The sequence below is a fragment of the Pararge aegeria genome, chromosome 4 (genome assembly GCF_905163445.1).
Source record: "Pararge aegeria chromosome 4, ilParAegt1.1, whole genome shotgun sequence".
NCBI classification, from domain to species: Eukaryota; Metazoa; Arthropoda; class Insecta; order Lepidoptera; family Nymphalidae; genus Pararge; species Pararge aegeria.
The window spans coordinates 6,878,987-6,903,362 of NC_053183.1; the positions used below are offsets into that span (position 1 = coordinate 6,878,987).

General features: G+C 36.1%; 3 protein-coding genes across 4 annotated transcripts; 1 reads left to right on the forward strand and 2 right to left on the reverse strand.

Annotated features, from left to right (window-relative positions):
• Positions 1-1,974: 1,974 nt before the first annotated feature.
• Positions 1,975-15,401, reverse strand: LOC120637733 (ATP-binding cassette sub-family F member 1). Of its 2 annotated transcripts, XM_039909705.1 has the most exons (17): positions 15,069-15,291; positions 14,872-14,988; positions 14,308-14,412; positions 13,580-13,705; positions 12,463-12,567; positions 11,661-11,767; positions 10,475-10,658; positions 9,373-9,660; positions 8,801-8,877; positions 8,310-8,458; positions 8,026-8,109; positions 7,161-7,398; positions 6,427-6,607; positions 5,161-5,339; positions 4,548-4,781; positions 3,210-3,368; positions 1,975-2,652 (listed from the first exon to the last, which is right to left on the reverse strand). In XM_039909705.1, exons 1-17 carry the CDS (start codon positions 15,289-15,291, stop codon positions 2,551-2,553), a joined length of 2,658 nt encoding a protein of 885 aa, XP_039765639.1. In that variant the 3' UTR covers positions 1,975-2,550. The 2 variants fall into 2 exon arrangements, with proteins under 2 accessions (XP_039765639.1, XP_039765640.1); XM_039909706.1 differs by lacking the exon at positions 12,463-12,567 and having other exon boundaries at positions 2,551-2,652; positions 15,069-15,401.
• Positions 15,402-15,852: 451 nt separating this feature from the next.
• Positions 15,853-17,214, forward strand: LOC120637850 (trypsin-like). Its single transcript, XM_039909885.1, has one exon. It carries the CDS (start codon positions 16,179-16,181, stop codon positions 17,196-17,198), a length of 1,020 nt encoding a protein of 339 aa, XP_039765819.1. The 5' UTR covers positions 15,853-16,178; the 3' UTR covers positions 17,199-17,214.
• A 1,331-nt stretch (positions 17,215-18,545) lies between these two features.
• Positions 18,546-22,820, reverse strand: LOC120623500 (protein obstructor-E-like). Its single transcript, XM_039889546.1, has 6 exons — positions 22,748-22,820; positions 22,547-22,668; positions 21,086-21,206; positions 20,811-21,005; positions 19,926-19,989; positions 18,546-18,687 (listed from the first exon to the last, which is right to left on the reverse strand). The coding sequence occupies exons 1-6, from the start codon at positions 22,782-22,784 to the stop codon at positions 18,546-18,548; spliced, it is 681 nt and encodes a 226-aa protein (XP_039745480.1). The 5' UTR covers positions 22,785-22,820.
• Positions 22,821-24,376: the final 1,556 nt, after the last annotated feature.

Consider the following 24,376-nt stretch of genomic DNA (forward strand, 5'->3'; position numbering starts at 1 on the left):
ATTAACCGCAAGTATTTCACGAAACATGGAAAGGTTGAGGTTCGATATACAAACTCGAGAAAAGAGTTCTTTGCATATATTTTAATTTTAATATTAAAATTTAATTTATAATATTTTTTTTAGTAACACAATATATAGAACAGTTTTAAGAAAGTTGGCGCAGTGGGCAGTGATCCCGCTTTCGGAGTAAAAGTGTAGGTGTCCCACACGATTGTGTGATGTACATGAATGTTTTTCAGTGTCTGGGTGTTATCTGTATATAAAAAGTATTTAAGTATATTATTCATAAAACATTCATCAGTACCTAGTATCTATAACACAAGCTACGCTTACTTTGTCCAGATTACGATGTGTATGTTGTCCTTATATTTATATAATTTATAATTTTAATTTCTTACCTAGGTAGGTATTTTTAGTATCCATTTTTTTCATAACTGCTGGATCAAGCAGATGCCCTACCAGATGGTAAGCGGAAAACCTTCGCCGGGTATACAAGGAGGACGTGTCTAAAAGCGCCGCCCTGTGTCGATAGCCCGAGGCGTTGGTTTACACCGACAACTACGCACTTCTGACCGGGACACTGCAAAGCTTGACAGTATTACTTCCCCAGGCGAGCTCTGTCACAAGAAGCTCAACTAATCTCTACTAGCTACCCTCTGCTATAAGTAGGAAATGTATCTAATTACATTATTTTTATGGATTTATTTATTGACAGCATTTTTAGAATATGAAGGCTTTTGCCTTTCTACTGCTTAGTATTTCGGGCCTTTACCGCCGAATTGTGTTACCCGACTAGTATACTAATAAATTGTATTACTATATACACTCGATTTGAAGAAAGTGTGAGGTAAACCTGTTAATGCCTCAGTTTTGACGGGGATTATCTCCGTATGGACGAGCGCAACTTTGATCTAACTACGACCGACACATGTAATTTACGTATTCTCTTTCTATTAGCGGTCAACTCACTCCACTACTTTTAAACAATCCATTCTCTCTCCATTGCTCTTTCTCTACTCCTTTGTTCCATTCACGGAAATATAGAAGTAACATTGCAAAAATTATATCTTTTTATCATCACCCTTTGCTGAATTTCCCATACTATAAAAATTTTATCAACATCAAAAGGAAGGAAGGAGGAGCTGTGGAATGCGCTCCCAATCGACATAAGGCAGTCTAAATCACTTTATATATTTAAGAAAGCTATCAAAAACCACTATAGTTTACTTTAAAGACGACATGTTATATTTACTGTTATTAATGTATTTATGATATGTTAAAGTATATATTAGTTTATTATTATTATTTTATTTAATATTTATTATATTATGTATTATTTTATTGGTGTAATCTAGTTCAAGTATTAGTTTGTATTTTTTTTAATATGCACAACCTGCAGTATGTTATCCTTTTGTTTTCCTTATCCTAAGGTTGCCAGGAAGAGATCACTACGAAGCGATAAGGCCGCTTTTTGTATACTGCTGTGTTTTTTTTATTCTTCTGTATTTTTATTTGTGTGCAAATAAAAAGTATAAATAAAAAAAAAATAATAAAGACCACCTGCAATATATTATGTGAAAGCGCAGACGAAAAATTATTGTATACAGTTTAAAATTATTGATTCCCAATACGCCGCGTGTTGGAAACTAATAATTTTAAGAATGGCTTACACTTGATTTAGTGATATTGACAGTGATTATCACCATCACTTTTTAGGAAATAAATAGATAAAATAAGGAATAAAAAAGTTTTGTATAAAAAAATATTTTATTATTTAAATATTATGATAATATAATACAATACAGAATACAGCGACAATTTTCTATTTCTTTAAAATTATTTATTACATTTTGGATAGTGGGTTCACGATAGGATCATCATCGTGTTTGCCATTTGCATAGATGCCATTAAATTGTTTCTTACAATAAGTAAAAAATGTTGAGCACACTTGTTATGTGACATAACCTTCTAAGAGTTTTTTAAGTTAATACCAACAGGGAAGAGATCGCTTTTTTGTTTTTATATTAAGCCTGCTATCATGTCACCACTCTGTTCCTACTTCACCACTCGGTTACTTCGGTCGCATGTTGTTCGGCCAAATAAAAAGCACGCAGAGAATATGCTTGTGCTCTTTTAAACTTTTCGCAACAATGCGTTAGTGCCATTTTTTTATACACTGACCTGTAGTTCTAGTATAGGCAACGAGATAATTATTTCTACCTCTTATAGAAAAGATAATGGGTGGACATAAATTTCTCGTGGCTTTGATACTAGTCCTACTGAGTGCCAAATATGAGGTTTTCTACGTACGTTTACTTATTCGATCGATTGAAAGTTAACTAATATTTATATGGTATCGAAGGAGCGCCATCTAGTTACAATAATGGAAACCGTACCGTCTATCTCTTACTTGGAACTCTGGTCTATACATAGTAATATAATAATTTTATGCACACAAGTTTTTCTATCTTCTTCCAACAGGGTAAAATCTCTATGCAGGGAAACAGTGAAGGTAGATAATATAATATAATACATTTATTTTGTTGTTGTTCACTGCTGCACCGCAGCGTTGGCGATGATTGAAGGCGAATTGATAGTTTCACCCAGACTCTCCAAAAGTTCTTTACGATAATCGTCGAAGTCTCCGTCAACCTATAAAAAAAATTGCGAACATTGTGCCAATTCTGTTATGCATAAATCTCTAAATTCTTGGGCCTACTGCCCCAAACGTTTTTGTCCCTGCCGACAAAAACGTGCCGTCAAGTGACTAAGCGTTCCGGTACGATATCGCGTTAACACCTATAATATAACTGCATTGCTGCACTGCGCTACCATCTTAGACGCCATCACAACTTAACACCAGGTGAGACTAATATTTAAGGACGTGTCCGTCCTTGTCCACGGACAAAGGAGGCGTAGTAAAAGGGGCCCGTTGGCACTCTTTGGGCGTGCCTTAAGACTTCGGCTCCTCTTGACAACCTCACTGGCGCGGTAGTGAGCGCTGTGCTTTTAAGTAGGTCCTTGGTTAGATAACCGACGGGGGCAAATTGGAAAAATATAATTTCTGATTTTTTTTCTGATTTCGTCTGGTGGGAGACTTCGGCAGTACGACGCTGTGTAGAAACTATCTTGCAGTCAAGAGCTGACTTGAAATGGAAAATTATGTATACTGAACACTTAAAAGTACTTAACCTGAGTATCACGCATACCTCATTGATGGTCTGATCCTCTATGACGTATAGCGCGCAATCCGTCTCGCGGATGAGACGCTCGTCGTGAGACACGATGACAACGCCGCCCTTGTACTGGTTAATCGCCTCCGCTAGGGCGTCTATACTCTCGATGTCGAGGTTGTTTGTCGGTTCATCCTATCGAATTGAATAAAACAGCCTTTATTTCTGACTCTAGCGCCGAGTGCTGCTAAATGAGGTTAAAATAACATAAACTATTAATAATCTATATATGTCAAAAAAATAATGTTATTTATGACCATCAACCATTATGGCCACCACGCTGGCCCAGTGCGGATTGTTGGACACACACCTTTGACCACATAATGGAGAACTCTTTGGTATGCAGGTTTCCTCACGATGTTATCCTTCACAGTTTTTCGGACTTTTTCTTAGTTATAAAAATTCTATACATGTAAACAATACTGCTGAGTTTGAAAATCGGCGGTGAGTCTACTCTGTGCTCGGAGGGCACGTTGAAGGGTCCTGAGACTGATCTCTTTCCGGTCGTTTCGGAGATCGGACGAAGAGAGTGAGAAAACAGAGAGTACACTTGTTTTAGCGCACTATAATATCTCCCGCGTGATTTAGACGGCCGATTGGCGCAGTGGGTCCCTGCTTTCTAAGTCCAAGGCCGTGGGTTCGATTCCCACAACTGGGAAATGTTTGTGTGATGAACATGAATGTTTTTCAGTGTCTGGGTGCTTATATCCATTGTATAAGTATTTATGTATATTATTCATATAAAAAAATATTCATCCGGCATCTTAGTACCCATAACACAAGCTACGCTTACTTTGGGGCTAGATGGCGATGTGTGTACTGTCGTAGTATATGTATTATTTATTTATATATTAGTTGGAATATCTTCCTGGTGCTTGACCACTTGCAGGGCTAGCACAAGCAGGCGGCAAAAATTATAACAAAAAAAACACTATTAAAAATTTATAAGAAAAAACATCCAACCATCGCTTGAGGGGCTTTTAAATGCCCAAGCAACCGGCGGTCAGGGTTCCAGAGTGAGGAATCCCCTAACAATACGCGCCGTTTCAAGGACTACTGCCTTCTGTCTCCGACCCTTGATCCAACAACCAAGCGAAAGCTTCTTAAGATGTTGGTCGAAACCGTTCCCCGTTTATTATTATACATATATTATTGGGATGTTATTTCCACTTGTGCGCAAATGCTCTGAGAGTTGATGAAGCTCTGGGAGAAGTTAAATTTTTATTCTTTCCCGAGGGAGATAGTTGTCTCCTGCCCAAAATAGCCGTGCAGGGAATTTATTAATTTGCAACAATAACAGCTGCGAGAACTCACCAAAATAACCACATCTGGTGCCATAAGCGTCAATTCAGCCAACGCTACTCGCGCCTTCTGTCCCCCGCTGAGGTCTTTCATCTTGATCGTGTGCGCGTGACTCGCCAGCCCAAAAGTGCCGAGAGCTTTCCTTGCCTTTTCGTATTGCAATCCGAAGAGACGCTGCAAGTATTCTACCGGAGATTCTTCCGCCGTTAAATGTTCACCGGAGTGCTGATCGAAGCGACCGATCCGCTGTTTTTTTATGGAATTTACAATTAAAAATATATATATATATATATATATCTCCTGTGCACTTTCCACACAGAACGACACGGCAAAAATGAAACTTCTGAAGCCTACGAGATATTGAGATAGATTAAGTATCAGGATAAATGGAAGGTTGATTATTTTTCACCAAGCATTTTATATATCATTCAGTTTCCATTATAACTAAAATAGAAAACAAAATGCGTAATGTATTCTATCTCAGTCACTCTTAAACATTTATGTGGTTGTTTCTTTATCTAAACATTTATTCCATGGTTACCAAACTAAGAAAAATAGTGTGTAGCGAGAAATATTTTATAATTGATTAATTTACAAAATTTTGGAAATTTAGATGTAAACTCACCAACCGATGATTTCTAATCAAGTCCCCGCGTATTGGACTCAACTCTCCCACCAAAAGCTTGAGGAAGGTTGACTTCCCAACTCCGTTGGGGCCGACAATAGCTATCCGAGTGTTAAGATCGATACCAAAGTCGACTTGCTTGAACAGTGGTTTCTGGCCAGGGAAATTGAAATCCACGTCTATAAGACAAAGTAACATATTAAGACCCTTTTTTTTAATCTTTTTACTATACTTCTTTTGGCGCGTTAGGGAAAACTGGTGAGAGTAAATTTTTACGACGCGCGAGCACACAGTCACAAAAAACCGACACCATGAAGCTCCAACAGGATTATCTCACAATATTGATATATTTTACGAATATTAAAAATATTTCCCATTATCTGTCACGTAATTATTTATTTAAAAAAAAAACTATAATCATTACACAAATGATTATTGCCAGTCGTGTAGCATGTAAAAGTCATAAATCGGAATGGTTTTATCAAAAAATAAATTGAATATTAAATGTTTTGCATCATAAATTGTAATCTGACCAAACAGCATTGCCACGAATTTATCAATTCCATGTTCTATGAAGAGAATAAACGTGTGTAACACGCAGGACATATTTATATCATATTATTTACAATATTATATACACATCCACATTACATTCATACTAACTCACATACAACATTCACACAACATAAAGTCACATGAAGCTTGAGTTTCTAACTTTTGTATCCTCTGACACGGTCAGGTCTGTTTGAATCTGTTTAACAGAAGTGTGAGATCGCTGTTGCGACGCGGAACGTAAGGTTCATTAACGATCATACAATACCTCATTCCTACTGTAAGCTGTCAAGTTATCATCCTAAATTCGAAAAAGCATAAAACGGCTACTTCTACACTGTATATTGTAAATTCTTGAGGCACACACACAGTACATTTAGTCGTAAAAATTTAAGTTGACAAATGATAGGGACAGGACATAAATCTCCCCCGATGTCATCGGGCCCTGTGGCTCTTCTCATGGCGAGCTTTCGCGCTCGCCCCACTCCCCCGCACCTTAGCAACCGGTGACGCCTTAGCAACCCATCAGGTCAGTGGCGTGCACTTCACACATGCGCAAAAGCACTGCTTACCCTAAAATTGATATATAAGTCGTACAGGAGGAGGATTTTTGCCATTTTATGCCATTTTCACACACATACAGTGCACGCCACAGGTGGTTATCGGCAAGTGTCCATCCGAAAATCGAAAATAAGATAAATCGATCACACTTACTATGCAAGCCCAATATAGGCGGCTGAAGAGGCGGTGGGTCGGGGAAGGAGAACTTGACGAGGTATTCTTTGGGTCGTTGTAGGAGAGTAATCGGCGCCGCGCTGTCCTCAGCCTCTTCTCGTTGAGACTTGCTGCGGTTCTTCTCTTGCTTTCGGGTCAACACATCTTTCTGTTTCTTTTCCTATTTTAAAATAATAAACCTAATAAACAAAACAATTTTTTCAAATTCACTGCGGCCGACTGGCGCAGTGGGCAGCGACCCTGCTTTCTGAGTCCTAGGCCGTGAGTTCCCACAACTGGAAAATATTTGTGTGATGGACATGATTGTTTTTCAGTGTCTGGGTGTTTATCTGTATATTATAAGTATTTATGTGTATTATATTCATAAAAATATTCATCAGCTATCTTGGTACCCATAACACAAGCTACGCTTACTTTGGTGCTAGATGGCGATGTCGTAAAAAAAAAAAAAAACATCTTTAACAACCTATTACTGGTTAAAGACCCATTACTGGTCTATTACAGGGCACAGGTCTCCATTCAGAATGAGAAGGGTTTAGGTCCTAGTTCAAAACGCATGACACGTGCAAGTAGATAGGTTGTGCCATGCGGTAACGGCCAGCAAACAAAAAAAATAAAAAAAGCATATAAAGCTGATTGCATATTACGAGACAAACCGCAATTGGATTCATTTTTCATTTAAATAACACTATACAGTAGGTGGGATAACTTACTGCAGCCTTCTTGGATTGTCCATGAGCCTTCAATTCCTTGATTCGTTTTTCCTGTTTTTCGTATTCCTTTATTTGTTCTTTCCGTTTTTGTGCGTACATTTTCTTAAACATAGTATAGTTTCCCTTATAATATAGCAACTTCTGTTGGTCCAAATGTATAATCTCATTACACACGTTGTCCAAGAAGGACTGGTCGTGAGATACGACTAGTAAAGTCTTTTTCCAACCTTGTAAATAGCTGAAAGTTTAATTTTAAGCCATTAATACAGTTTAACCTAAAATATAACTTGATGCATTTTATTATATAATTAATATACTTTCATTGTACACCATAAAAAGTATATTAAACGGAAAGGCAATCACAAAACAGAGTATACAATTTGGCGACAGAGTTGCATTGTACTTATGATAGTTCAAATCATAAACTTTGAGTCGGGGGTTGGGTATGTTTTTATAACATGTTTCTTAAGGTTATATTGGGCCTACCAATGCATATGTTTAATCTGTCTGCAGCTGACATTGGCTAATTTGTGTAAAGCAATAAGAGAAAAAATAAGTTTAATCTATGTGTTAAAACACATTTATGAAAGCAAGGTTACTACACAGTTGATGGATTGGACCACGCTGCTTTAACTCTTTCAAGACAGAATAGTGTTTATAAATTTTTAAAATGCTGATGTTGGAAAAGAGAAACTGATGAATTTCTTTCTAGAAGCTCTCTTCCGAATCGGTCGTAGAGTCATTACGAACAGACAGACTTGACGTTTCAAAAGTGCTTAAATACCATACCTACGTACTTAAAGTAAATATGTATATATTTTTATTTGAATTTTTGAATATGAATAAAATAGAAAACATTACTTACTTATCCAACCAAATTACAGCGTTCAGATCTAAATGATTCGTCGGTTCATCGAGTAATAATAACGTAGGTTCAATGTACAATGCTCTGAAAATAATAATATAACTTTTATTCCTCAAAAAGTAAAGTAATTTGCTGTGAAAAGTTATTTTAGAGTATTCCAGAAACTAATATTAGGATAGTAGATATCCTTCGTGCATTTTCTTTTCATCTATTTTAAATGCAATAAATATCATGGTATGACGTTAATAGTCACCCAAAAATAAATAAATAAGTGCTATAAATACCTGGCTAGAGAAACTCTCATACGCCATCCTCCGGAGAAATTCTTCGTGGCTCGATTCTGCATCTCACGGCTGAACCCTAAACCAGCCAAAATACGACGAGCTCTGGGTTCCGCAGAATCTGCGCCTATTGCTTTTAACTCTGAATACACCTGAAAATACACTCAGAAAATAAATTTATGAAACCAAGAAATGAATGAATAAAATAATGAATGAAAATGAATAAATAAAAAAAACGTATGAATGAATATGAATGATTTAATTCAAATTAATCAAAGGGTACTTTTATTGTACAACAAAAATAAAATAACAATTTTTTTTAGTACAATTTAGGGAAGGTTATGGAAGTGATGCAATTTGGCTTTATTGCTACAGCTACAGTTACAAAAATCGTAAAAATAAAAAGCTATAGTATATGGAAGATGATGCATTAAGATGATAAATTAAATCTTTTAAGAGGCTTTAATCAATTTTATATAAACCGTTAACCTTACCTCATTTAATCGATCTTGTTTTTTAAGATCTCCCTTTTCTATTTCAGCTTCTAACTCCTTGCAATCTTTAAGAAGTTCTGAAAAGCAATTAATATTTTTGCATAAACTTGTATGTATGGATTTTAAAAGATAAATTTATTTTGCAATTTCTTCCAGGTAAATTTCAAAAGGCATATGCACGCGAACTGTACGTACACGAGTACGCACTTGTTAAATCTTATAAAACCCGTTCTCTTAACTTCTGCTTGCAGTATTGTTTCTACAGCGCTTGTCTATATTTACCGGGAGATTGAAGGCGCACTGAGCTAAATGCTCAGCAGCTGTATGCACGCAAATATAAACACGAGGACGTACGTACAAGAAGACTCAAACATATTTAATACACAGAAATACCCGTTTTCTTGACATAAGCTTCCAGTACTCGTATCATAAGTATTGACCTCTTGCTGACACAACGGTATATCTATAATCCACGGGATATGAGAAGCGCGCTGATCTAAATGCTCAGCACGCACACATAAACGCAAGAACGCACACAAAGACTCACACAATTTGTATGCATAGGAACTTACCCGTTCTCTTGACATCAGCTTCCAATATTGTTTCTACAGCGCTCGTATCGTTAGCAGTGACCTCCTGCTCACACAACAGTATGTCTATATGCGACGGGAGAGGAAAAGCGCGCTGAGCTAAATGCCTCAATAGCGTCGTCTTGCCGTGACCATTGGGCCCGACCAAGCCGTACCTACGACCGTTCGCAATCAGTAAATTCGCGTTCACGAACAAATCTTTGCCTTTAGCACTAATTGAGAAGTTTTCCACCTTGATATCGACCGCATTCTCCAGTGCCGCCATCTGACCTTAAAAGCAATTTCACGAATTAAAATTATAACAATAATAAATATACTAAGACAGTACACACATTGTCATCTAGCCCCAAAGTAAGCATAGCTTGTGTATGGGACTAAGATGACTGATGAATATTGTTATGAATAATATATATAAAAACTTATAATATACAGATAAACACACAGACACTAAAAAACCATTCATGTTCATCACACAATTTTCCAGTTGTGGGAATCGAACCCACGGCCTTGGACTCAGAAAGCAGGGTCGCTGCCCACTGCGCCTCCATCAGCTGTCTTTTTTTTTTTCAAATTAAGTCAACAATGGCGTGAAACTAACGACCAAAGCAAAATATTCACTAATGTCTACATATATATATACAGTGTTTTTTATTACATCCCAACATACTTTAAATTTTTGTTAGAGGCAACTTTGACATTTTTTTTATCGAAAAATTTTACCTAATCGTGTAAAGCGCACAACTGTTTGGTCAGAAATATGGTCAAAACTAACATATCTTTTTTTCGCTGTACAAACTGCATAGATTGATTTTTTTAGTTATTTCAACCTCATTTAAACAAATACATAAATACAAATATACTACGACAATACACACATCGCTATGTAGCCCAAAATAAAGCGTAGCATGGGTTATGGTTACTAAGTTGTGGGAATCGAACCCACAACCTTGGACTCCGAAAGCACTCACTGCCCACTGCGCCACCCGGCAGTCAAAGCAGCACTCATCACCTTAAGTGACTATATATTTTATCAGAAAGCATCGTTATAATTTATTTTAATAAGGCTCAATGTTTCTCAACTCACCCGCAGATTTCTGTGCTTGGCTAACTGTGAAGTTCGCATCTAATTCACTATGGCCTTGACCACCCTTTTTAGTAAGCAACTCCACTTGTTTCTCATACTCTTGTTGCTTCTTTAATTTCTTTTTTTCTTTGTGGCTCATTTTCTTCTCTGTTGGTTCTGTTTTGTCTTCTGTAGCTTCTGATGCCTGAAAAAATATCATCATCATCATGCACAACCCATGAGTATCCCACAAATAATTTGAGAATTTTTAAGGTGAATGTGATTTAGAACACGACGCTCTGAGCCTATTAAGTGTCAAAGTGTGTGGGCTGTTTTAGACCCACTAGTAACAACCCATTAAAGGCCAACTATAAGGTACAGGTCTCTTCTCAAGAAGAGATCCGTACCTTGTAGGTTGGTTGTGGTTTAGGCTGTAGTCCACCACAATGGCCAAATGCACATTGGTAGATTTCACACCCAAAGTCAAAGTCAAAGTCAAAAATATCTTTATTCAAGTAGGCCCATAGGTGGCACTTTTGATGCGTACATATGAATTACACGGTAGTGAGATGATGGCGATAACCACATTCGTAAACTTAAAACTAAAGCTACAAGGGTTCCAAACGGGTTCCAAACCCTTGAGAACACTATGGAGAACTATCTTACATGCCGGTTTTGTCACTATACTAACACACATAGCTCTGAAAAGTTTGTGGTACATGCTGGTAATTAAACTCTGTTAAAGCGTTTTTGACACTTTTAATTTGCATGAACACTTTTATTATTAATGTACTCAAGTGTTTTGAAAGACATTCTGTAAAAAACTAGCCAAGTCTCGATGGAGCTGCTTGTTTATTTCTAAAAAGTAATGAAATCTAGATAAAGTTGTGCCAAGTCTAAGGTTCCTTACTGCGATTTCTTCATAAAAGCGAAACTTTGCTGTCGCTTAATTTCGGAACAAAATTGACCTACAGACTTGAAATTTTGGATTTTAAGTATGTGATTATAGCTTACTGGATGACGAAAATTTGTGTAAATAAAGGATGGTACAGCAGTGTTTGCTTCGCGCTCGACTTGGAGGAGGGGCACTGTCGTGCCCCCTGATTTATGAAGAGTACATTTTTCATAGTAACCAAACTTAGTTGTACAATATGTTACTGTACTTTTTTTTATATATAAATAATATAATTTTAATGTTAATGACTACCTTTGATTCTTCCTGTTCTTCCTGGGGTTCTGGTTTGTCTTCTTTAATTTCAAATTTTTTTAATTCCTCTTCAATATTATCTATGTCATTTTTCTTTCTTTGTTTGACTGCAAAATAAATTCATTTTCATCAGAACATCTTGCCTTAAAAACTTACGCATACGGTTCGCAAAAAGCACTCGTTCCCTATTCAGAGCCGTGGCATAAAAAATAGTTTTAATGATCGACGACCTTCGAAAGAAGATGGCACTTTAAGAAGAAGAAGAACATTAGTGAGCTCTATTTCTACCACTGTACTGTCTGCTGTAACTTCATTATTTGTCTTCAACTGGCGCCATTTTGGCGCTGTAACCTGTGAAGCTGTAATAAGTGTCCAAGGAACTAAATGACTAAGAACACTGTAACGATAGATCCCGAGATAATCATATATCTGATTTCGTGTTTCGAATTTTGGTAATTTTGTAAAGGGATAGTGTGTCCAATGTTAGTAAAAGAGGTCAATGAGGCCAAGTAATAACACCTATTGCAAATGCAGATTGTCATAATCATCTTAACCGATTGACGTCCAATGGGGATTTCTGAAGCCCACTTTATGCTGCCTATTCTTAGTAGCTCAAAGGGTTTCAAACTTACACAAATTTGCGAAAGTCCTACCATTTTGGCGACAAACTCTGATGCTTATCAGAGAATATGCCACTAAATACTAAATAGACAGGTATGAGCTACTCATCCTCCAGTTGTATAGAATAATTCTTGCTCATCCAACTAATGTCGACAAATTATTGCATATTGTGGTTACTCACTTTTACTTTTGACAACAGGTTTCAGCACATCTTCTTCATCTTCCGGCTCAGTTTTTAAGTCCTTGTCACTTTCCTCGTCCGGCCACTCATCCTTTTTTCCCTTGCCTTCAATGCAATTAAATACAAGATCAAACTTTTTTTAATTAACCAACTTCAAAAAGCAGGAGTTTCTCAAATTCATCGGTTTTTTTTTTGTGTGTTACCCGATTACTACATGTAGTACATATTTTTTATGTATTTATGTGTGAAAGTATTTATTTTTTTTATTTAGAATACTTTATTGCACAAACTTAGAAACAATACAAGAAACACACAAGAAAACAAAACAAAAATAAGTAAAATTAAAAACAATTTAAAGAAAATAATAATAAAAAAGTTAAATACAGTTGTGTGCAAAGGGGGCCTTATTGCAAAAGCAATCTCTTACAGACAACCCTTGGTGAAAGTAATAATAGAAAACAAGAGGGACAGTGCAAACAATGAAACATACACAGGCAAGAAAAAAAATAAAAAAAATATATATATATATATATATATACATATACATATAATAGACAAATGTATGTACCTCATAGTAATACAATCTATTGTACTAGGTAATACTTAAACAATCTGCTTTTGAAGATGGGTAGTGATTTGGAATTGCGAATTTCAGAGGGAAGGCGCATGTGAAAGTACTCTTATTACCTACAAAAAAGTCGAGTTTTCTGTTTTCAGTTCCTAGGCGTATGTTGAAGTCGGTTTTATTTTAAATTCATAAATATGTAATTTTTATATCCAGGGCAGAAAGTCATGTTACCAAAAAAATTTTAAATGTGTATGTGGAAGGAAAAAGGAGTTAGTGAACACCAATGAAGAGATGGATGGATTGTGTGAAAGAGGATATGTGTGTAAAAGGAGTGAATAATAAGATGACCGCTAATACAGGTCAGTGAAAGAGGAAGACATGTTGTGCCATAAACATGGACAAAAATAACCAGCACTTTTTTTACATTAACAAATTAAATTAATTGAAATTGAATGTTTTTTCAAGGAATAAACACTGTTTAATTACAATCACAACATAACCCAGAATTCTTACTCAAACAAAAGGTTAGCTATTGCTTTAGACACTGACCTTTTTTACCCTTTGCCTTGACAGGCGCTGGGGCATTGCTGGATACATTGCTAACTATTGACTTTGCATCATCTTGATCCTCATTATCTGATGATTCTGCAGCTACTGCCTTCTTTTTATTTTTACCTTAAACAAAACTTTTGATGCAAATATATTCAATTTATACTTATATATGTAAGATAAAATTAAGATTATAACCGAATTATTTGAAAGTAATAATTGACAGAGAAGCAGGTGGCCCACCTGATGGTTAATGGAAACCCCTTGCATATGAACAAAGCAACACTACACAGGGCATGTCAAACACATGTCCTGCAGCTCTGCCAACTATTAGAACCAACAAACTGTGTTGCTGGATCCAGGTCATTGAGATTTTATCATTGCCCATTGCTGCCTTTGCTTGCTCAATGGAAATGTATCCTAAGCTCTTTACCTAAAAATTCTAATATTAACAAACAAATATTACTCTATCAATATTAGTTCAGTGCTGTGTGTTAATATCAGATCAGAATTCAGTTTTCACCAAACCTTTCTTCCTGCGAGCTCCGTACTAGGCAACTGAGGGAATATATGAGTTACTGGGCAGCAGCATTCTCTATGCTTAATATTGATCTACTGCGATCAACAACCTGTCTGCCCCTTGTGGTAATTATAGGCCTACCGTCCCATTGGGAGAGGCCTTTAGTCCAGCATTAGACAAATAACTAAAAAAATATAAAAATCCTAACCTTTCTTTTTGGAAACTGGTTTGGCTATTTCTTCTTCTTCTGAAATCTCTTTGATCTCTTCATCACTATTCCCATCTGACCAATCTTCATCTTTTTTACCTTTACCTGAAAAAGATGTAAGCAACAATAAATTATGGGGGAAGATATATTGTAGCCTGAAGTACCACCAACCTACCCTGGATGGTGAAGTAGGTGCAGAAAATAATCAGGAGCAGCTTAATCATTCTTATAAAAAAAAATTATGTTCAACTTCTAGGCACAGGGCTTATTGAAGATAGAGATAGGACATAGATCCTCTATTGATCCATGCAGGTTAGTCAATTTAAGATCCACAACAAGACCCACAAAAAAGTTTGATGACAACTACAACTAGTTGTAAGCAAACATTCTCATTCTGGCAATAGTATTTTGGATATTATCTATCATCTCTCCTAAAAGTGGATATTAATAGCATAACCCAATCCTTAAAAGATTATGTTTAGTAACACTAACTAGGCTTTTGGTGTGATCACCCGAAGGGCATTTGCCCTCAACCCATATGCCATAGTAAGTAAATGAAACAACCTTTTTTTTTCTTATTCTGCTTGGCAGATTTCGCTGCAGTGGTTGTGGTATTACTGACTTGTGACTTGCTATCGTCCTCATCGTCAGACGGGTCCCCACCGCCTTTCTTTTTACTAGCTAGAAACAAAACACGAAATGTATATAGAATACAAAAGTTACGTATGCAACTATGTCACCGAATTTATTGAGCAATCAACCTTTCTTTTGTAACTTTTTAACTGGCTTAACTTCTTCCTCTTCGTCCGATATCTGCGGCTTCTTCATTACATCGTCGTCGTCGCTGAAATCCTTCCCTTTGCCTTTCTTTTTACCTTTACCCTTGCTTTTTGAGGTTAAGTCATGAGTATCATTCAATGTTTTTTTCTCATCCAAATCTTCATCCAAATCTTGATTTTTCTTATTTCCTCTCTTCTTGGACATTTTTTTTGTATTTCAAAACTTTATTGTTCTAACTTTTATGCGTGTTTAAATTAGAATTCTCAACTACAAAATTTTATCGTTACGACTTCCGACACGACCTAAAACTAATGACATTTCACATATGACATGTCAATTTTGACAATTGACGACGTTTACGTTTGGGAACCTCACCATCATCGATTTTAAAACACCGTCAATTTTATGAATTTATCGCCAAATATGCCGCAAGTTAAGAAATTTGTCACGGCGCCCGCGCCCTAACCTAGCTAGTTATATTAAAATAGATAGGTACATGTTAGTTAAACTAAAAAAGCCAAAATAAATAATAAATTTTAACAAAGAATAAAGAAAAACAACCCCTACAATGGAATAGCTGAGCTAAGTGATATCCACATACTTATTTAAAATGGGGCATTCGATTACGCCGCTGCACAAAGACTATAAAAAATAATTATCACATTTTTTGGAGCCCCTCTTAGTTCACCTCTGCACTTTCAACAGCACTCCAGGGTGCTGCGGCGCCCAGGTTAAGAAGCCCTGGTATAAATCATACAATTTACATAGGTATTTCATTCAGATTTTACCAATTCTCCACTTTTGGTATTTTGTATTGAGAAGACTGTTTGGCAACTGTCGGAAAGATAGCCCTTATTAATATAATATTAGTCATGTACATGGTTTCTGTATGTTCTTAATTCTGTAAATAGAACTATTCAAAAAAGAAACCTTACGGACAATGACTAAAAGAAACATAACTGAACTTTTTTTAACATAACTAGATTTAATGGTTACTGGCTACTTTTAAAAAGATTTTATTAAAGAACAGAAGAACAACGCCAGAAGACATAAGAATAGAAAATAGAATATCATCCGATAAAAAGCAAATCATGAGGCGCTATTTTGATTTCTTGCGTTTTCTAATTTTTGTTATATTTTTATTCCTTTATACTAATACATGCAATGGAGGAAATGTGAAGAAAAGAATGGATACCGACGAGACCATAAGCGACACAGAATCCATGGAAATACCCCCGGATCCCTTGGAACCTTCCGGTAACGTGTCATTGTGTAATACCAGACGAAAGAATACTCAGATACATGAAATTCGTCCAGCAAGTCCCGAACAATTTCCATTTATGGTGGCAATATTGTCTCCTCGTAACGAATACGTTTGCGCTGGGTCTATTATTGCAAACGGTCTGATACTTACCACTGCAAAGTGTACTGAATCTATTAGTCATGTCCTATTAAATACTACAAACGATAAGAAAGACGACAGTACAATATCTTTACACATAATTAAAAGTGAGAGCTTTCCAACATATACTGGACCGAAATCGACCAAAGACGTTGCAGTTATTTACACCCAAAAACACAATAGCACTATTGCTACCAAAATCAATCTTAGCAATTTAACGTTTTTACATGACCTTAATGAAATGGAAGCTATAGGTTTTGGATTAAATGCTGACGTTGGACAGGTGAAAGAATTACAATATGTTGGATTAGATGCCAGAGATACCAAACAAGAAGAAATCGTTGGTTTTATCGATTGTATTGATACAAAAGTCCCTACGTGTTTTAAAGACAAAGGTGGACCTATTATTGTTAATAATGAATTAGTTGGTTTAATCACTAGAGGTGAAGATGAATGCACTAACGAAATAATGTCTACGTATGCCATAAACAAACGTATGATAGATGCTTTACCAATCTATGTTGTTAAAAGCTGGTTAGACGAAAAAATTGCAAAACATACTGAACAAGGAGAGGAGGCACTACAAAGTTATCCAAAAAAACCTGTACTTCGTATGGAAATGGTACATAAACTTACCAGTTCAGGAGACATTAATAAAATTATGCATCTTTGTTATGTACTGATGCTTTTCATTTTAAGTTTCTTTTAATTGATTAAAACCTAAATTTTTCTGTATCGAATTTTCTTTAATAAATAAATACTTGAAATTCACTGGTTATTTCTTACTTATTTTAAAATACATTAACGTAACATTTAAGACAAAAAAATCCTACACAATAATTTTCTTCGCAAGTGCATTGCCTCCTCGACCTCATCACTGCATAAGTATAACTTGGTGAATAATTGTTCTCTTTTCCCTATATGCACACAACTTGGTACTTAGGCAATTAGAAAATTACCTTCTACAAATCTTTAAACTTTAGTTCTAAGAACAGTACTACTCATTGTTAGAACTATTAATTGTTCTTAGCTTTCCCGATATTGACAGGTCTAAAAGTACCTATTGGTGCATTTTTCAATTTCAATTGCCATTGAGAAGGATATCACTATTAGAAGATATCTTATCAATTTAGTTAAGTTAGAGAGTCATTACAACAGAATCAGAACCAATGTTTGGTAATAACTGTTGCAAATTCTGACAGAATGCTCAAAGCTAAAATAAATTGACAGGTATTAATATAGAAGATAGCATTACTTTTAATTATTTCCCACAGAAATAACAGACCAGGACACCCGAGATACCATTATTTTTAGACCTATATGTTTGACTACAGAAAAGTGGACTACCTTTTGATGTAGAAGACAGAGGTGCCATTTCTGGGCTACTCTCACTAAACAAAATTGACATGATTTGACAATCTAAAAATATTGATTCATTTAAAAAAAACACATACAAAGGTATAATTGCACAACTTTCAGACTCTGTAAACTTGGTATAGCTATGAAATTTATCTAGATGCACCAGATCAGCATCACTGAGTTGTACCTACCTAGTCTTAATTTTAATTTCCAAGGAACCCCATTATAAATTCCTAGGTCAGTGAGCTTAAGTTACATATTAAATGTCCTAGGTCATAAATGGAGTCTGATGCTCATATTATGTCACCAGAAGCAGTAATTAAGTAACAATTTAAACAACAATAAAAAGTATCAATTTTATTATTATTTACCGAAGACTACGCAATTTTATTGTTAGATAAGATAATGTCTTTCCATAGGTTTATTTGCTGACGCTTTAGAATAAGTTATATTAGATGATAATCGGCCCAAGATGGGGGCCGCCACAACATTTCGAGTTACATTTATTTTTACATCTCCCACAATATGGGTATCAAACGAAAGGGTTGGTACAGTGAGGTTTAATCAAAGTCGGTGGTTTTTTTAATTTTTAATTTATTTTGTGCTGTCATAGTTTGAAAAAATAGCACTAGATTTAAGATGGCCCTTATTACATAACAGTTGCATAAATAGCATAATAGCATAAACAATAGCTATTCTAGTCTCGGTCGCAATCCACTACGTATTCCGCGTCAACGCAACTCTCCGTTTTTTCATCAAAATGGAGGCCGATATCACATTTCAGGAGGCGTGGGTATGAATCTTGGCATGCAACAAAACGACTGCAGCTTCTTCCATATCTGCGTACAGAAATCATAAAATATAGCAAAATCTTTTGAAATTTCTCATCAAATATACCAACCAGCGAACGAATAAAACATAGAAGTCGTCGTCCCTTCTAACAAATTGTCATGCGAAATAGGTATTGAATTGCAAAATACATGATCGTTTCAACTGTATGTCATGCAGTAAAGGACCAGCCGTGATTGACCGGCAGTTAATCTGTCAGCGTGACTAGCGTACTAAACGTATGCTGGGCACACTTTATAAGCTACTCCCACTGAGGCTATGTTTTCGTAGGGCTATTTTGGAGCAGCAGTTATGCTTCTATGTTTTTATCGTTCGCTGGTACTTACCAAATATTCACGAAACTCATTGATTTAGTGGTCAACATGTCGAAGCAATACCGAAAAATACAATTATATCTATACCGACAACGTATAAGTATTGTTACGTATTGGGTTTGACTTTCAAGAAACTGAAAGTTCCAGCCCGGAGTTAGGATATTGGGGTTGTCCGTCCGTCCAACCCAGTGCCTCGGAGTTCGCGTTAACTCTTTCCGTGTCGCGTGGTCCCATTAAATGTCACTAACATGTGTTAACCATCATCATCCGCAGCCTCGACCGGCCTCTTCTCTCATAGGAAAGACGGCATTAGAGGATATACCCACCACGGGTATGCGAGTTGGTGGACTTTAACGACTATTGTCACAGTGAAGTAGTGATAATAACCGTAACCAACGCGTTAACGTGCTCTCCGAGGTACTGGCGTTGACACCGCCAATTTCCTAACTCCGAGCTGGTACTGGAGATTCTTTTACAGAAAAATAACATACCGAATTGTTAGGTACTGTATTGTTCTAGAAAAGAAGTTTCAGTATCCAACATCTGTAATATTTTCAGAAGTAATTTGACCCGACCCGTAATTTGGACCCAGGACCTCGGGGTCCGTAGTTAAACATGTTAACCTCTAGAACAACGAGGCTTTACTATTACTAACATGAATTGGTAGACTCCACACGCCTTTAAGAGAGTTATGGAGAACTCTCAAGCATGCCGGTTTCCTCTCGAAGTTTTTTCTTTTACTGTTAAAGCGAGTGACATTTTAATTGCTTAAAAGTCAGAGTAGCTTGCCGGGAATCGAACTCGGTCCCCTCGAAAGTGAGGCCGAAGCCCTAATCATTTGGCTATCGCCGCTTCAATATGTGTGTGACTTTACTGAATGATCCTATCATATTGAAATTAAATTGATCACTAACCTGTTTTTAGAGATATTTCCCTCTTCATCGGCAGGTGTCGCTGGGCATGTGTAACCTTCTAATGCTGTAATAAGGTACAGAAAGCATAAGAGTATAGACGGTAAAAGTTTGAGGGCGATAATCACAGAAACTTCGATTTGAGAAAATGATAGCCCATTTACTGAGAAACATAATAAACTTATTGTCTTTTGGTTTATTATAATTATATAAGGTTGAAACCTCGGGGCACGTTGAGAAATATAATCTCAAAATTTCTCAAGAATCAGAATGCACTCGGCTTGTAATTGTTTACGTTTAAACAAACAACTTTTGTTCTGCGACATTTTAAATCGATAGTTTGGGAAATAATAATACATAATATTTTACATAAATAATACATTCAATAGCGCGCAAACCACGACTCGCACGCTCTCCGCGGTTTGGTATGCACACATATCTTACGGCAATGACATGATTTATTAATTATTTGTATGAAATTACTGAATTTTGAAAAGTCATTGAACAAAAATTGTTTAAGTAATGCAATATGTATTTTATGGGTATATATGCACCACCTAACTTTTTTCTGTAACTGTTTTTTATCTTCGCCATTGGTTGCCTGGAAGAAATCGCTATGTAGCGATGAGGCCGCCAAATTGTATACGTTGTGTTGATATACTTTTCTTTTGGTTCTATGTACTTATTGTCGTGTGCAAGAAAACTATATTCAATCATTCATTCATTCATTCATTCATTCATTCATTGTTTGTTTTAATGATAGGAACTCCAGCAGAGAGCTTTCTGATATTTATTATTTAGCCCCTGTGTAAAGTGAATCTGTAGACTGAACTAAAGTGAATCTGTAGTCTATTTAAACTCAAAATCTCAAAATATAAGTTAACGTACCTCTTGAGTGACTGCATTCCGGCACGTTGATTGGCCAGTCACAAATTTCTTTCTCTACGTTAAAAACGAGTCCATCGGAACAACTCATCATTATAGCAATGCCTTCATAACACAAGGTGAACGTTCCACAATCATTACCATCTGAGCGGGAGAATCCATAACGATGGCTACATTCTGATGAAGGCTGTGCCTTTTCTGCAATGAATAACATTACGGTTATGACGTGATTTACCAACGTTGATATCAAGATTGTCGTAATTAGAAACATTACTTACGAATTTCGTATCCGTTACCACATTGAACCTCCGATGGGTAACCACAAGGATAATTAGGCCATTGCACTTTTGAGTTAAAGTGGAGACCATCTGGGCATGAGTGCTGAATTGCAATATTTTCCTGAAAGAATGTTTTGAGATTCGTATTACATAAGTTAATTAGGGAAGAACTGGATGCAGCAAACCAGCAATAGACCGAGATGGCGTGCAAAGAGGCCTTAGTCCAGCAGTGGACTGAGATAGGCTGATGATGATGATTACATAAGTTAACTCATTAGCGTACAGTGTGGAGGCTGTGCGGCGGTATTCATGGTATTAGAAAAACTGTATACTTAAAAAATATATAGTTTTTCTAGCTCGTCTTAAAGCATTCGGTTCATATTGCTTTTAACATAAAAACAAACATCACCATTCACAATCATCATCTCAATGTAGCTACGTGCACTGCTGAACATATAGGCTAAATAAGTTGTCTGGGGATGCTTCGGCCGTGGCTAGTTACCCCACCACCGAAAATGAAGTGCCGCTAAGCAGTGGCGTGCATAGAGGGTATGCACAATGTATACAGATGATATAAAATTGAATAAAATCTCCAATATCAGTTATAAATACTTGAGGGTAGGATTTTATAACTTTTACAATTCCTATCCCTAAGTTTTAGCTTATAGCTTGTACTGGAGATTTTCTTCATTTTATATACTGTGCATACCCTCTATGCACGCCACTGCCGCTAAGCGATTTAGCGTTCCCGTACGATGCCACGTTGTAACCGACTAGGGCTATAGGTTAAATATAACTGCCATCCTTCCTAATAGGTAAGCCCGCTACCATCTTAGACTGCATCATCACTTACCACCAGCACGGCTATCATGGGCAGGAAACAACTATATTTCCGGGGTAAGTATAAAAATGTATCCATCTAATAACACATATATTTTATTTATTTCCATTTTTGCTGTGTGAGAAGATACATGTATTACCTTTCTCCGGGGGTATAATTGTCTCCAGCCTATGCTAGCCGTGCTGCAGGGCTAGCACGGGCGGGGAAATTATATCCCCGATTATATCCCCTGACAAGGGATATAATGAACGTCCCACATGCTAAATCACTGGGATATGGAATAGGAGAAGTTTACCCCCGTTACACATATGTTATATGGATATTATTTCCACTTGTGCGCCAGTGCTCTGAGAGTTGATGAAGCTGTGGGAGAAGATAAATTTATATCCTATCCCCGGGGATATAATTGTCTCCTGCCCATGCTAGCCACGCTGGTGGTAAATTATGGTGGGTAAACTTCTCCTATTCCATGTTCCCGTGCAGGAGAACACGTTAATTATATCACTTGGAAGGTAATATAAACGGGAGATATAATTTTTTTCTCCTGCCTGTGCTAGCCCAGACCGTGCGGTTAACCTGTAGTGTAATAAAAAATGTATTCACCTAGAATCCCAACTTACCTTGCATTCTATGTACTCGTCACATTTGCGAGACACTGATTCATAACCGTTTGGCTCTTGGCACCTGTAGTCAAACAGTTGTGTCGCAATATAGCTCTGAGCATGGGTATCCGGAACTTCTGCTATTAATAATAGTTTTTTTTAAGGATATAAGTAGACACTTTTTAAAAACAAATAAAAAACGATATAAAAATCACATACCTAATAATAACAACGGTAACACGAATATTAAAAGCATGGTTTTAATTTGATTTACTGCAACTATTGATGATGATCGTTCAAATTCCCTTAGAAAAGTGATACAGAACTAATTAAATCATTTGATATTTATAACGTTCTTATCTTATTTATTATTCTAGTAATAATTAATAACGATTGGTCATTACTTATTAATATTTTTTGTCATCAGTAAATTTTTTGTTTTATGTTTTCCCGATTTGTTTTATATGAACCTGTAAGAATTCCGTACATTATTTCAATTTGTAATTGGTTGGTTGATATAGGAACTAAACGCAAAAAGAATATGGACTCAAATTGTTTCGAATTTCATCTGAGTGGCCAAAGTCAACTTCACCTTTGCAAGGTGCCCTGACCGTAGAAATCCTGACCAAGGAGGCTCTGACGATCACTAGTTGCCTTTCATGGTTTCTGTGTAATGTGTATAATATCGCATTCTACAATCGTTAGCAGCATAAAATGCCGTATTTGTTTCACCCTATAAAAAGCCAGACTTGATTATGTTCTATAAAATTTAACTCTGTGACTGTCAATAACCGTCTATCTCGTCCCTGCTTTATGTGAAATCTTAATAACATTTAAATTCGGAAAAAAACGACGTCGAAAGAAAGGTTTTTTTGGCGCCGCCCTTGTACCACACTTTTTGTGAATTTTTGCAAAAAAAACCAAATAAAAAGCCCTCAATTTTGAAACATAGGAACTTAGTTACTCTGAAAATAACAATACTTAGTAAGAAATATAATAATAATTAAAATATTATGTTTTATACAATATATACAATTTCGACTTGATTTTTACCTACAAAAAATAAACTACTTCATAAATACAAAAACTTCAGAATAAGTACCTAAAGTTAATAAACAAATTCTACACATGTGTATAGTATAGAATAGTGGGCAAGCGAAGCCGCGGGCAATACTCTAGTCATCTTAATAAGGTTGAAATATTTAAAACGATTTTTAATTATACATAATATTATGCTAAGATTGCGGTCTCATGATAAAACTAATAACTAAGTAACTAACGATTTACTGCCTAAGTAGATATCTATACTTGAGTTCCCTTTTCCCGCAGTAATAGACATACTATAGGGCAGTAGTAACATTTAGTATGTCTTAATCAATGGCTATTAGTCGCTATACAAATTACAAAGTCATACAGAGTGATCTTTCAAAATATAAGTAGTATGATGTTATATTATTACAACCTATGGATGGATTTTTCATGGAACTCCCTTCAAACAGATGTCTGAAAACCCCGGCGTCGTTGGAGCAGTGATCGCTGTGATCTTTTAAGTGATTGGTTTGGGCTCGAACCCCGAGAAATTAATAAAATATATATATACATATTATAATAAATGTCTGGATTGTGTCTAGAGTCGTCGGGTGGGAAGTTTGGCACTACTAACTTGTAGTGTAGTAAAAAAACTTTAAAAACTTTAGGATTGGAAGAATTTAAAAAACCTTGATTACGAACTCCTTGTTTACATACGAATACAACTCATACATGACTGCGAAATTCTCGTCAGAATCGGTTCAGCTATTCCGAAGGGTTAAAAATATAATCACGTGATAAGTGAATGCATTTCGTTTA